This window comes from Pseudophryne corroboree, chromosome 8 (genome assembly GCF_028390025.1).
Source record: "Pseudophryne corroboree isolate aPseCor3 chromosome 8, aPseCor3.hap2, whole genome shotgun sequence".
In the NCBI taxonomy this organism is placed as follows: domain Eukaryota; kingdom Metazoa; phylum Chordata; class Amphibia; order Anura; family Myobatrachidae; genus Pseudophryne; species Pseudophryne corroboree.
In genome coordinates, this window is record NC_086451.1 from 27578066 (window position 1) to 27592718 (window position 14653).

The 14653-nt window shown below is 49.6% G+C and overlaps 1 protein-coding gene across 2 annotated transcripts in view; it reads left to right on the forward strand.

Annotated features, from left to right (window-relative positions):
- Positions 1-1169: 1169 nt before the first annotated feature.
- The window catches only part of LOC134948252 (properdin-like), a 61363-nt gene continuing 47879 nt past the window's right edge, over positions 1170-14653 (forward strand). Inside the window, exon 1 of one of the 2 annotated variants that reach the window (XM_063936122.1) lies at positions 1170-1285. In XM_063936122.1, the coding sequence (XP_063792192.1) occupies positions 1219-1285 (67 nt within the window). In that variant the 5' untranslated portion in view covers positions 1170-1218. The remainder of the gene's footprint in view (positions 1286-14653) is intronic. The other variant, XM_063936121.1, reaches the window with a different exon arrangement.

Genomic DNA, 14653 nt, shown 5'->3' on the forward strand with positions numbered 1-14653 from the left:
TTCCTTCCATCTCATAGCTGTTCCGCAGTGTCACAATCCACTCCCCACCCCGGCATATCACGCTTATGTCCTTGGAATGGAATCCTCTATTTACACATCTAAACAAACAGAATAACTACACAGTGATGGTTTAAACAACTGCATGTAAATGATAAATGGCTGCTAAACACAAAACACAATTGAAAATATCCCGAATGCACAATTACAACAGATAATGGGGGATATATTTACTAAAAGTCGATCGTCGATTTGGATTGATATTTGGACGGTGTTTGTTTGATTTTTTATCAATTTTGTGTTTCTGGGTCTAAATCACCCATTTACTAACAGAGGATTTTTGACATTGTTTAAAAAAAGTTGTCAAGAAAATTATGTTAGTAAATGTGTGATTTAGACCCAGAAACACCATATCAATCAAAAATCAACCAAAGGTCGATCAAGATCCACCCAAATCAACTTTGATTCAGTTTTTTAATACTCACCCCTCCGGAGTCCTGCGCCGACGTCACTGGCGCTGTTAAAACACTGTGAAAATGGTGCAGGAGCCATTTTCATGGAGTTCTGCGCATGCCCAGTTGAGAAATCACTGGGAAAATGGCCGCCGTGCCATTTTCCCGGAGATCTGTGCATGCACAATAGAGTCTGAGAACTGTGGTGCTCAGACTCTATAGCGCTCCCGGCAGAGAGGAGGGGACCCGAACGGGGGAGGCTGGACACTGGGGGGGCCTCCTCCTCTCTTAAAGCACCCCTAATTGGATGGTACTTTATCTCTCTCCAAGGCTTAGTACATCTGCCCCATAATATGCCCACTGAACTGACCTTGTTTAACTGCATGTCAAGCCACTATCTGGTCACCGCCCAGTATCGCTATGATCCAGGCCCTCCTCCTGTCTGGCGGGAGAGCATTTTGCACCTCAGGTCCCAAAATATTTTCTCCCGAAACAGAACAATTTCTGGTGCACGTTCCACCTTCACCTCTGACAGTCACAGTTTAGAGATGCATGCCAGTAACCAACCATACAAAGCTTTTATAATACCCTGGTGTTTGTGTAGAACTTCGCTCATTACCACATACATAATCCATTCCTCTTTATTTCCAGGGGGAGGTTCTGGCAAGTACACGATAGTCGGTGTGTGTGTGTGTGTGGGGGGAGGTGCTTTCTGTCAGCTATAAGAGACAAATCTCACTAGGGATTTGGTGAGAGGAACAGACGCACAATGCAGCCCCTCTCTCTGCTTTTACTGGCCGCTATTGGAATACTGCTCACTCTCAGGGTTAATGCAGGTCAGTGTACCATCATATTGCCGGAGCTTGGTACGGCTTTGCAGTGTTTGTATTTGTGTAGAACTTTGTATTTTGGGGGTCGTTCCGAGTTGATCGCTAGCTGAATTTGTTCGCAGCGCAGCGATAAGGCTAAAAAACGTCAGTTCTGCGCATGTGTATGCGGTGCAATGCTCACGCGCGACGTACGGGCACAACGAACGATGCAGTTTTGCACAGGGTCTAGCGATGCATTTCAGTCGCACTGCTGGCCACAGAGTGATTGACATGAAGTGGGCGTTTCTGGGTGGCAACTGACCGTTTTAGGGAGTGTGCGGAAAAACGTAGGTGTGCCAGGAAAAACGCAGGCGTGGCTGGGCGAACGCTGGGCGGGTGTATGACGTCAAATCCGGAACTGAATATTCTGAAGTGATCGCAAGCGCTGAGTAGGTTCTGAGCTACTCTGAAACTACACAAAAAAAATTTGTAGCCGCTGTGCGATACAACCGTTTGCACTTCTGCTAAGCTAAAATACACTCCCAGTGGGCGGCGGCGTAGCGTTTGCATGGCTGCTAATAACTGCTAGCGAGTGATCAACTCAGAATTCTTATTTGCATTGTGTATGCTGGACTGTTGGCCTGATTCAGAGGCGGATGCAGTGGCGATGCCGCACGCAAGCGGACAATGGCCCTCATTTCGAGTTGTTCGCTCGCAAGCTGCTTTTAGCAGCTTTGCACACGCTAAGCCGCCGCCTACTGGGAGTGAATCTTAGCATAGCAAAATTGCGAACAAAAGATTAGCAGAATTGCGAATAGACACTTCTTAGCATTTTTTGAGTAGCTCCAGACTTACTCGGCATCTGCGATCAGTTCAGTGCTTGTCGTTCCTGGTTTGACGTCACAAACACACCCAGCGTTCGTCCAGACACTCCTCCGTTTCTCCAGCCACTCCCGCGTTTTTCCCAGAAACGGCAGCGTTTTTCCGCACACACCCATAAAACGGCCTGTTTCCGCCCAGAAACACCCACTTCCTGTCAATCACATTACGATCACCAGAACGAAGAAAATACCTTGTAATGCCGTGAGTAAAATACCTAACTGCATAGCAAATTTACTTGGCGCAGTCGCAGTGCGGACATTGCGCATGCGCACTAAGCGGAAAATCGCTGCGATGCAAAGAAATTTACAGAGCGAACAACTCGGAATGACCCCCAATGTTTTAAGTCTGCTTGTGTGTCAGTGTCAGTGGGATAGACATAAGGAATGGATATCCTTACAAAGAAATAAGGATCAAATAAGTTTTGAGATAAAAAATATGGTTAAAAAAAGGGGCAAACTAGATGGGCCAAGTGGTTCTTATCTTCCGTCAAAGTCTATGGGGGTAATTCCAAGTTAATCGCAGCAGGACATTTTTTAGCAATTGGGCAAAACCATGGCCCTCATTCCGAGTTGTTCGCTCGGAAAATTTCATCGCATTGCAGCGATTTTCCGCTTAGTGCGCATGCGCAATGTCCGCACTGCGACTGCGCCAAGTAAATTTGCTAAGAAGTTTGGATTTTTACTCACGGCTTTTTCATCGCTCAGGCGATCGGAGTGAGATTGACAGGAAGTGGGTGTTTCTGGGCGGAAACTGGCCGTTTTATGGGCGTGCGGGAAAAAACGCTACAGTTTCTGGGAAAAACGCGGGAGTGGCTGGAGAAACGGAGGAGTGTCTGGGCGAACGCTGGGTGTGTTTGTGACGTCCAACCTGGAACGACAAGCACTGAACTGATCGCAGATGCCGAGTAAGTGTCGAGCTACTCAGAAACTGCACAGAGATGTCTTATCGCAATATTGCGAATCTTTCGTTCACAATTTTACTATGCTAAGATTCACTCCCAGTAGGCGGCGGCCTAGCGTGTGCAAAGCTGCTAAAAGCAGCTTGTGAGCGAACAACTCGGAATGACCACCCATATGCACTGCAGGGGGGGCAGAGAGAGATAGATTTGGGTGTGGTGTGTTCAATCTGCAATCTAATTTGCAGTGTAAAAATAATGCAGCCAGTATTTACCCTGCACAGAAACAAAATAACCCTCCCAAATCTAACTCTCTCTGCACATGTTACATCTGCATCCCCTGCAGTGCACATGGTTTTGCCCAACTGCAACAAAGTTCCTGCTGCGATCAACTTGGAATTACCCCCTATGTCTCTATGTTTCTGGTACGCACAGGTATCCGGGTGATAGGTGAACAGGGTGCAGGTCGACAGTCAACAAGTCGACACTATATGGTTGACAGTTATAAAAGGTCGACAGGTGCAAAAAGTCGACAAGTGGAAGTCGACACGAGCTAAGGTCGACAGGTTCAAAAGGTAGACATGACAAAGGTCGACATGTTTTGGAGGGTTCCTACATATTCTCCCACCGTTTGCTTGATTTACTATCCACTTGAACTACAATTAGGAATAGTAACCTGTAGCGAGCGCAGCAAGTCACCTTGCTCGAAGCGTGCCCACGAGAGTATATGTTTCTACTGATGGTGGTCACACACAGTATTACCAAACATACAAGATCTGGCTCAAAAAACCAACCTGTGTCGACCTTTTGTACCTGTCGACCTTACCCACTGCCTACCTTTTACCTGACAATCTTTTGTCACTGTTAACCTTTTGACTCTATTGACCTAAAGCATGTCGGCCATATGGGGTTGACCTAATGACTACCTAGACATTGTAGATCTTCTATACACACCCGTATGCACAGCGGCGGATTAGCGCCACACCTGGTGGGCACCTCAGTTAGACACCTAATGGTTGTAAGCATAAATACGCAGTCGCGCTGAGTAAAAAGGTGCTGTCACAGCTGCAATTTGGTCCATCTCTAAATTAGGCACTATGGGGGTCATTCTGACCCGTTCGCTCGCTGCTTTTTGTCACAGCCGAGCGAACGTGTCCCTACTGCGCATGTGCCGACGCCGTAGTGCGCCGGCGCCTGCCAGATGGGCGAAGGCCGTAGCAGGGCTGCGATTGCCTCTGCCTGATTGACAGGTAGAGGCGGTCACTGGGCAGGAGGGGGCAAAACGGCGGCGTTTGGCCGCCGTTTGGTGGGAGCATTCCGGCCAATGCAGGCGTGGCCGGACCGAACGGGGGGAGGGCCGCAGCGGCTGCGTGACGTCACACGCAGCCGCTGCGGGCCGGGGAGCGATGAGTGGCTCCCGCCCAGCACGCTAAAGCTGCGCTGGCCGGTAGCTACTCTTAAAATGTAAAGGCATCGCCGCTGTGCGATGCCTTTGCACTTCTGCGGGAGGGGGGGGGGGGGGGCGGCACTGACATGCAGAGCAGACTAGCCCTGTGCTGGGTGTCCCCCCGCATGTTAGTGTATATGATCGTAGCGGTGCTAAATTTAGCACCGCTACGATCAACTCGGAATGACCCCTATAAGCCATGGCACAAGAAGCGTATATATATTTACAAATCTCTAATTGTGCCCGTTTGGAATGTTGGCAGGTCGACATTCCTCTCTCGTCAGCCAGATGGGTGTGTCGTTCTTGTATGTAATAGGATAATGTGTGCATTGGGCGCTTGGCCAGGGTTGAGACAGATCAATATAGGTTACCCGACCCCTATAGGCGTTTTAAGGAAATCTTACCTTCCCACAATTTCAGTCATTACTGTGACAGTTTAAAACAGGATGATCATATTTTATGCCCTATGGTCATCCCCCTGTTCTGCTGTTTAAGACCATAAACATCAGGATTATCCTTAATTCCTTAATTCTGAACATCTCAATTTATCTAGGTTTTATAGAGATTTGTGAACACAACAATAAAATCACATTTGTTATGTCTGCTCATAACAAGCATTTGGGATTTATACAACTTTTCCATAGATACTGTTACAACAGTTGTGACGGTGTTTATCCAATACTGTGTCACCTTATGAGAGATATATCAGCTATTAACCTTTTGCAGGATCTTCCAAAAGAACTTTTCCCGCCCATCTTCCAATTCCTAAGAATCTGGTCAGATGGCTGCAATACATACTTACTACCACTAGGTGGTTTGAGGATATTAACCTCCAATATATACATATATATTCCATTATAAATACCCAGTGCTTAAAGTGGTCCTAGAGAGGTGTTGGAACTCACACCCCTCCCCACGGCGCCCATGTAATAAAGGTATTGCGCGCGCCGTAAAAAAAGGGGCATGGTCTCAAAAAGAAAGGGGCTTGGTCACACAATAGTAATAATGCCCACAGTAGTAGCACCCCATAATACACATAATGCCCACAGCAGTAGCGCCCCTTATACAATGCCCACAGTAGTAGTGCCCCTTATTCAATGCCCACAGCAGTAGTGCCCCTTTTACAATGCCCACAGTAGTAGTGCTCCTTATGCAATGTCCACTGTACAGGTAGTGCCCACAGTGGTAGTGCCCCTTATGTAGAGCCCATAGTAGTGGTGCCCCTTATGCAATGCCCCCAATAGTAGTGCCCCTTATGTCTCCAGGAGTGATGCCCCTTATGAAGTGCCCCCTTTACAATGCCCTCATTAGTAGTGACCCCATTAGTAATGCCCCTGTGTAGTATTGCCCCCCAGTAGTAATGTTGCCTGTAGTAATGCACCCTGTTGTTTAGCCCCAGTAGTTATGCCCCCAGTGGTAATGCCCCTGCAGTTATGACCCCAGTAGTTTACCCTCCCTTTAGTTTAGCCTCCCAGTGGTAATGCCCCCGTAGTTTGCCCCTTGTAGTTTAGCCAACAGAAGTAATGCCCCCAGTAGTAATGCCCCCCTGTAGTTTGCTCCCTTGTAGTTTAGCCCCTGTAGTTATGCCCCAGTAGTTTAGCCCCTGTAGTTATGCCCCAGTAGTTTAGCCCCTGTAGTTATGCCCCCAGTAGTTTAGCCCCCCAGTAGTATTGCCCCTGTAGTTACGCCCCCAGTAGTAATGCCCCTGTAGTTATGCCCCCAGTAGTAATGCCCTCCTGTAGTTTGCCCCCTTGTAGTTTGCCCCCAGTAGCTTGCCCCCTTGTAGTTTGCCCCCAGTAATAATGCCCCCCAGTAGTAATGTCTCCCAGTAGTTTGCCCCCAGTAGTAATGTCTACCAGTAGTTTGCCCCCAGTAGTAATGTCCCCCAGTAGTTTGCTCCCAGTAGATGCCCTCCAGTAGTTTGCCCCAGTAGATGCCCTCCTGTAGTTTGCCCCCTTGTAGTTTGCCCCCTTGTAGCTTTCCCCCAGTAATAATGCCCCTCAGTAGTTTGCCCCCAGTAGATGCCCCGCAGTAGTAATATCTCCCAGTAGTTTGCCCCCAGTAGATGCCCCCCAGTTGTAATGTCTCCCAGTAGATGCCCCCCAGTAGTAATGTCCCCCAGCAGTCTGCCCCCAGTAGATGCCCCTCAGTAGTAATGCTCCCCAGTAGTTTGCCCCTAGTAGGTGCCCCTCTGTAGTAATGCCCCCAGTAGTTTGCCCCCAGTAGATGCCTCCCAGTAGTTTGCCCCCAGTAGATGCCCCTCAGTAGTAATGCCCCCCAGTAGTTTGCCCCCAGTAGGTGCCCCTCAGTAGTAATGCCCCCCAGTAGTTTGCCCCCAGTAGGTGCCCCTCAGTAGTAAAGCCCCCCAGTAGTTTGCCCCCAGTAGGAGCCACTCTGTAGTAATGCCCCACAGTAGTTTGCCCCCAGTAGGTGCCCCTCTGTAGAAAAGCCCCCCATTAGTTTGCCTCCAGTAGGTGCCCCTCTGTAGTAATGCCCCCCATTAGTTTGCCCCCAGTAGGTGCCCCTCTGTAGTAATGCCCCCCAGTAGGTACCCCTCTGTTGTAATGCCCCCCAGTAGTTTGCCCCTAGTAGGTGCCCCTCTGTAGTAATGCCCTCCAGTAGGTGCCCCTCTGTAATAATGCCCCCCAGTAGATGACGCTATACAAAAGAAAAAAAAAGAAACAAAATACACCATACTCACCGAGCCCCGCTCCGTGTCCGGCCGCTGCAGTCCTCATGACGTCTCTCCCATAGCGCACAGTGACAGCGCCGGAAGCCGGAGCTCAGTACTGAGCTCCTGCCACCGGCTGCCGCTGTGGAGAGAGAGCCGGACGCCCGCTGGTAACACAATCTCAGCGGGCGCCCGTCATCTCCCTGCAGCGTCTGCCACACATCGGGTTAGGTGAGCCGTAGGAGGCGGAACTGCGTTTCGTCTCCAAGTGGAACTGACGGAACGCAGTTCCGCCCCATTCCGGCTCACTTTAACCCCTGTAAATACCTGTATATAAATGTGATTTCACAATGAGCAGGATTCCTTAATACCACCTCTCTTGTTGTATACCATGTATTACAATATACAGTTTTAAGAACAATTATATGTATCTCAAACATTGGCCCTCATTCCGAGTTGATCGCTAGCTAGCTACTTTTAGCAGCCGTGCAAACGCATAGTCGCCGCCCACGGGGGAGTGTATTTTCGCTTTGCAGGAGTGCGAACGCTTGTGCAGCAGAGCGGCTGCAAACACATTTTGTACAGAACAAGACCAGCCCTGTAGTTACTTATTCTGTGCGATGATTGCTGCGACGAGTGACACGGTAATGACGTCAGATACCCGCCCAGCAAACGCCCGACCACGCCTGCGTTTTTCCAAACACTCCCAGAAAACGATCAGTTGTCACCCAGAAACGCCCTCTTCCTGTCAATCTCCTTGCAATCGGCTGTGTGACTGAAAGCATCACTAGAACCTGTGCAAAACCATGATGCTCTTTGTACCCGTACATCGCGCGTGCGCATTGCGATGCATACGCATGCGCAGTTTTGCCATTGAACAACGGCAGCTAGCGATCAACTCGGAATGAGGGCCATTGTTATAAGCTGAAAGGTTCAATCCATTATCATCTGTCAACGGTGTTACAAAAAGACGTCTCCTTATGCACATGACAGACCCAGATCTCCTTATCTTTCCTTATCATGTAACATGCCTAGTACTAAGGGCATATGCCATGTCCAACATTACAAGTATTACATATATTAAATTGTTTCCTAATATTTATAATGTCATGTATATAGCAGCCTAAAAATTCATGTTTCCTGAAGTTATATATATATATATACTTAGTACCATATGATCCGTTTGTCTAAGGAAAGAAAGATTTAGACATCCTAACATCTGCGGCATCTTAAATGATATGAATATCCATCTTTACCGTTATTGTTAGAGACTTCGCCTTCCTGCGATTTAGTCTTTTCAAATACCTTCTGCTTACCAATATATAGTACAAATATTACAGGACTAATTGCAAAACCCGCTATATGGTCCATGTAATTACTAGTGATGAGCACCGGACATTTTTCAGGTTTTGTGTTTTGGTTTTGGGTTCGGTTCCGCCGCCGTGTTTTGGGTTCGAACGCGTTTTGGCAAAACCTCACCGAATTTTTTTTGTCGGATTCGGGTGTGTTTTGGACTCGGGTGTTTTTTTCAAAAAACTCTAAAAAACAGCTTAAATAATTGAATTTGGGGGTCATTTTGATCCCATAGTATTATTAACCTCAATAACCATAATTTACACTCATTTTCAGTCTATTCTGAACACCTCACACCTCACAATATTATTTTTAGTCCTAACATTTGCACCGAGGTCGCTGGATGGCTAAGTTAAGCGACCCAAGTGGCCGACACAAACACCTGGCCCATCTAGGAGTGGCACTGCCGTGTCAGGCAGGATGGCCCTTCCAAAAAATACTCCCCAAACAGCACATGACGCAAAGAAAAAAAGAGGCGCAATGAGGTAGCTGTGTAAGTAAGCTAAGCGACCCTAGTGGCCGACACAAACACCTGGCCCATCTAGGAGTGGCACTGCAGTGTCAGGCAGGATGGCCCTTCCAAAAAATACTCCCCTCCCCAAACAGCACATGACGCAAAGAAAAAAAGAGGCGCAATGAGGTAGCTGTGTGAGTAAGCTAAGCGACCCTAGTGGCCGACACAAACACCTGGCCCATCTAGGAGTGGCACTGCAGTGTCAGGCAGGATGGCCCTTCCAAAAAATACTCCCCAAATAGCACATGACGCAAAGAAAAAAAGAGGCGCAATGAGGTAGCTGTGTGAGTAAGCTAAGCGACCCTAGTGGCCGACACAAACACCTGGCCCATCTAGGAGTGGCACTGCAGTGTCACGCAGGATGGCCCTTCCAAAAAATACTCCCCTCCCCAAACAGCACATGACGCAAAGAAAAAAAGAGGCACAATGAGGTAGCTGTGTGAGTAAGCTAAGCGACCCTAGTGGCTGACACAAACACCTGGCCCATCTAGGAGTGGCACTGCAGTGTCAGGCAGGATGGCCCTTCCAAAAAATACTCCCCAAACAGCAAATGACGCAAAGAAAAAAAGAGGCGCAATGAGGTAGCTGTGTGAGTAAGCTAAGCGACCCTAGTGGCCGACACAAACACCTGGCCCATCTAGGAGTGGCACTGCAGTGTCAGGCAGGATGGCCCTTCCAAAAAATACTCCCCAAACAGCACATGAAGCAAAGAAAAAAAGAGGCGCAATGAGGTAGCTGTGTGAGTAAGCTAAGCGACCCTAGTGGCCGACACAAACACCTGGCCCATCTAGGAGTGGCACTGCAGTGTCATGCAGGATGGCCCTTCCAAAAAATACTCCCCTCCCCAAACAGCACATGACGCAAAGAAAAAAGAGGCGAATGAGATAGCTGTTTGAGTAAGCTAAGCGACCCTAGTGGCCGACACAAACACCTGGCCCATCTAGGAGTGCCACTGCAGTGTCAGGCAGGATGGCCCTTCCAAAAAATACTCCCTAAACAGCACATGACGCAAAGAAAAATGAAAGAAAAAAGAGGTGCAAGATGGAATTGTCCTTGGGCCCTCCCACCCACCCTTATGTAGTATAAACAGGACATGCACACTTTAACGAACCCATCATTTCAGTGACAGGGTCTGCCACACGACTGTGACTGATATGACGGGTTGGTTTGGGCCCCCACCAAAAAAGAAGCAATCAATCTCTCCTTGCACAAACTGGCTCTACGGAGGCAAGATGTCCACCTCATCATCATCGTCCGATTCATCACCGTGTACATCCCCCTCCTCACAGATTATCAATTCGTCCCCACTGGAATCCACCATCTCAGATCCCCGTGTACTTTCTGGAGGCAATTGCTGCTGGTCAATGTCTCCATGGAGGAATTGATTATAATTCATTTTAATGAACATCATCTTCTCCACATTTTCTGGAAGTAACCTCGTACGCCGATTGCTGACAAGGTGAGCGGTGGCACTAAATACTCTTTCGGAGTACACACTGGAGGGAGGGCAACTTAGGTAGCATAAAGCCAGTTTCTGCAAGGGCCTCCAAATTGCCTCTTTTTCCTGCCAGTATACGTACGGACTGTCTGACGTGCCTACTTGGATGCGGTCACTCATATAATCCTCCACCATTCTTTCAATGGTGAGAGAATCATATGCAGTGACAGTAGACGACATGTCAGTAATCGTTGGCAGCAGTGCTTAAAGCAGCAAAAAGGGGTTGTGGTCTCAAAAAGAAAGGGGCGTGGTCACACAATAGTAATAATGCCCACAGTAGTAGTACCCAAGTGGAAATTTTGAAGTGGGGGTATGGAAAAGTGAAGGGTGCAATTATGTGCGCGCCGAAGGCGCGCACACTCCTGACAAGGGGGCATGGCCACGCAAAAGGGGGCGTGCCCTTCAGTGTAGTTTTCCACACCATATACCCCTTATACACATTATGCACCACAATAGTAGGACCCCTTTCACATTATAGCTCACAGTATGAGCCGAAATTCACATTTATACCACACAGTATGAACCACATTCATATTACACCACACAGTATGAGCCAAATTCACATTACACCACACAGTATGAGCCAAATTCACATTACACCACACGGTATGAGCCGAAATTCACATTACACCACACAGTATGAGCCGAAATTCACATTACACCACACAGTATGAGCCGAAATTCACATTATAGCACACGGTATGAGCCGAAATTCACATTATAGCACACAGAATGAGCCAAAATTCACATTATAGCACAGAGAATGAGCCGAAATTCACATTATAGAGTGACAGAGTGACAGGGAGAGTGACAGCAGGGACATGGAAAGTGACAGCAGGGATATGGAAAGTGACAGCAGGGGAATACAGTAGGGACTAGGGAGAGAGAAAGGCAGCAGGTTAGATTACCTGTTTAGCAGCGGCGGTGGTCTGCGGTGCTGTGGATGAGTAGGCTGTGGTAGGCGTGACGTGGAGGCTGTGGGCCTCGGAGATAGTGCGGAGGAGGAGGCTGTGGGTGCGCAGAGGTCCGAGGGCGGGGCGGCAGAAGAGGCTGAGGGCGGCTGCAGTGGATCTGGAACCAGGCTGGCTTTCTTATCCCTGCCGCCGCATCGAGCTCCTGTGACCACGGCGCTAATATTTCAAAACTGCTGCGGACCGGCAGCCAATCAGCGACAGATTTGAACTAGTAGTGCCGCGGTCACAGAAGCTCGATGCAGCGGCAGGGATAATAAAGCCGGCCTGGTCCCAGATCCGCTGCAGCTGGGAGTCTGGAACCTGGGCTTCCAGTGCGGCGGCGATGGTAGGGGCGGAGCGACGGAGGGCGGACCGGGAACGCAGCTTCTTTGTCGGCCCATACAGTAATGCCCCCAGCAGTAGCATCCCTTATACAATGCCCACAGTAGTAGTGCCCCTTATGCAATGCCCCCAACAGTAGTACCCCTTATGAAGTGCCCCCTTTACAATGCCCTCATTAGCTGTGCACCCCATCAGTAATGCCCTTAATGGTAATGCCCCTGTGTAGTATTGCCCCTAGTCGTTTAGCCCCTGTAGTTTAGCCCCAGTAGTCATGCCCATACTGGTAATGCCCCTGCAGTTATGACCCCAGCAATTTTCTCCCCCCCCTCTAGTTTAGCCTCTGAGTGGTAATGCCCCCAGTAGTTTTGCCCTCATGTAGTTTGCCCCATGCAGTTTAGCCCCCAGTGGTAATGCCCCCTGCAGTTGTGCCCCCAGTTGTTTAGCCCCTGTAGTTTAGCCCCCATGTAGTTTGCCAAAGTTAGTAATGTCCCCAGTAGTTTGCCCCCTTGTAGTTATACCCCCAGTAGTTTAGCTCCTGTAATTATGCCCCCTTGTAGTTTAGCCCCCAGTAGTAATGCTGCCAGTAGTTTGCCCCTTTGTAGCTTGCCCCCTTGTAGTAATGCCCCCAGTAGTTTGCCCCTTGTAGTTTGCCCAAGCAGTAAAGCCCCCCAGTAGTTTGCCCCCAGTACTAGAGCCCCCCAGTAGTTTGCCCCTCTGTAGTTTGCCCCAGTAGTAAAGGCCCCCAGTAGTTTGCCCCCAGTACTAGAGCCCCCCAGTAGTTTGCCCCTCTGTAGTTTGCCCCCAGTACTAGAGCCCCCCAGTAGTTTGCCCCTTGTAGTTTGCCCCAGCAGTAAAGCCCCCCAGTAGTTTGCCCCCAGTACTAGAGCCCCCCAGTAGTTTGCCCCAATAGTAAAGGCCCCCAGTAGAAACGCCTGTGGTACACATATAGGAGGGAGGGAGGGAGGGAGAGGGAGAGAGGGAGGGGGGAAGAACTATACTTACCTAGCCCCGCTCCCGCCGCAGTCCTCTCTCGCCGCCCGCTCCTCTGCACTATGAGAGAGACGTCATGACGTCTCTCCCATAGCGCGCACTGACAGAGCCGGAAGCCGGAGCTCAGTACTGAGCTCCTGCCTACGGCTGCCGCTGCGGAGAGGGAGACGGGCGCCCGCTGGTAACGCGATCTCAGCGGGCGCCCGGCATCTCCCTGCAGCGCCGCCCGGGACATCGGGTTAGGTGAGCCGGGGGAGGCGGAACTGCGTTCCGTCTCCTGGTGGAACTGACGGAACGCAGTTCCGGCCCGTTCCGGCTCACTTTAACCCCTGGTTGGCAGGTCCTTCAGTCCGGACCAGATGTCAGCATCAGCAGTCGCTCCAGACTGCCCTGCATCACCGCCAGCGGGTGGGCTCGGAATTCGTAGCCTTTTCCTCGCACCCCCAGTTGCGGGAGAATGTGAAGGAGGAGATGTTGACAGGTCGCGTTCCGCTTGACTTGACAATTTTCTCACCAGCAGTTCTTTGAACCCCTGCAGACTTGTGTCTGCCGGAAAGAGAGATCCAACGTAGGTTTTAAATCTAGGATCGAGCATGGTGGCCAAAATGTAGTGCTCTGATTTCAACAGATTGACCACACGTGAATCCTGGTTAAGCGAATGAAGGGCTCCATCCACAAGTCCCACATGCCTAGCGGAATCGCTCTGTTTTAGCTCCTCCTTCAATGCCTCCAGCTTCTTCTGCAAAAGCCTGATAAGGGGAATGACCTGACTCAGGCTGGAAGTGTCTGAACTGACTTCACGTGTGGCAAGTTCAAAGGGCAGCAGAACCTTGCACAACGTTGAAATCATTCTCCACTGCGCTTGAGACAGGTGCATTCCACCTCCTTTGCCTATATCGTGGGCAGATGTATAGGCTTGAATGGCCTTTTGCTGCTCCTCCATCCTCTGAAGCATATAGAGGGTTGAATTCCACCTCGTTACCACCTCTTGCTTCAGATGATGGCAGGGCAGGTTCAGGTATTTTTGGTGGTGCTCCAGTCTTCTGTACGCGGTGCCTGTACGCCGAAAGTGGCCCGCAATTCTTCTGGCCACCGACAGCATCTCTTGCACGCCCCTGTCGTTTTTTAAATAAATACTGCACCACCAAATTCAAGGTATGTGCAAAACATGGGACGTGCTGGAATTTGCCCAGATGTAATGCACGCACAATATTGCTGGCGTTGTCCGATGCCACAAATCCCCAGGAGAGTCCAATTGAGGTAAGCCATTCTGCGATGATCTTCCTCAGTTGCCGTAAGAGGTTGTCAGCTGTGTGCGTATTCTGGAAAGCGGTGATACAAAGCGTAGCCTGCCTAGGAAAGAGTTGGCGTTTGCGAGATGCTGCTACTTTTGCCGCCGCTGCTGTTCTTGCAGCGGGAGTCCATACATCTACCCAGTGGGCTGTCACAGTCATGCAGTCCTGAGTCTGCCCTGCTCCACTTGTCCACATGTCCGTGGTTAAGTGGACATTGGGTACAACTGCATTTTTTAGGACACTGGTGAGTCTTTTTCTGATGTCCGTGTACATTCTCGGTATCGCCTGCCTAGAGAAGTGGAACCTAGATGGTATTTGGTAACGGGGGAATACACTACCTCAAGAAATTGTCTAGTTCCCTGTGAACTAACGGCGGATACCGGACGCACGTCTAACACCAACATAGTTGTGAGGGCCTCAGTTATCCGCTTTACAACAGGATGACTGCTGTGATATTTCATCTTCCTCGCAAAGGACTGTTGGACAGTCAATTGCTTACTGGAAGTAGTACAAGTGGTCTTCCGACTTCCCCTCTGGGATGACGATCGACTCCCA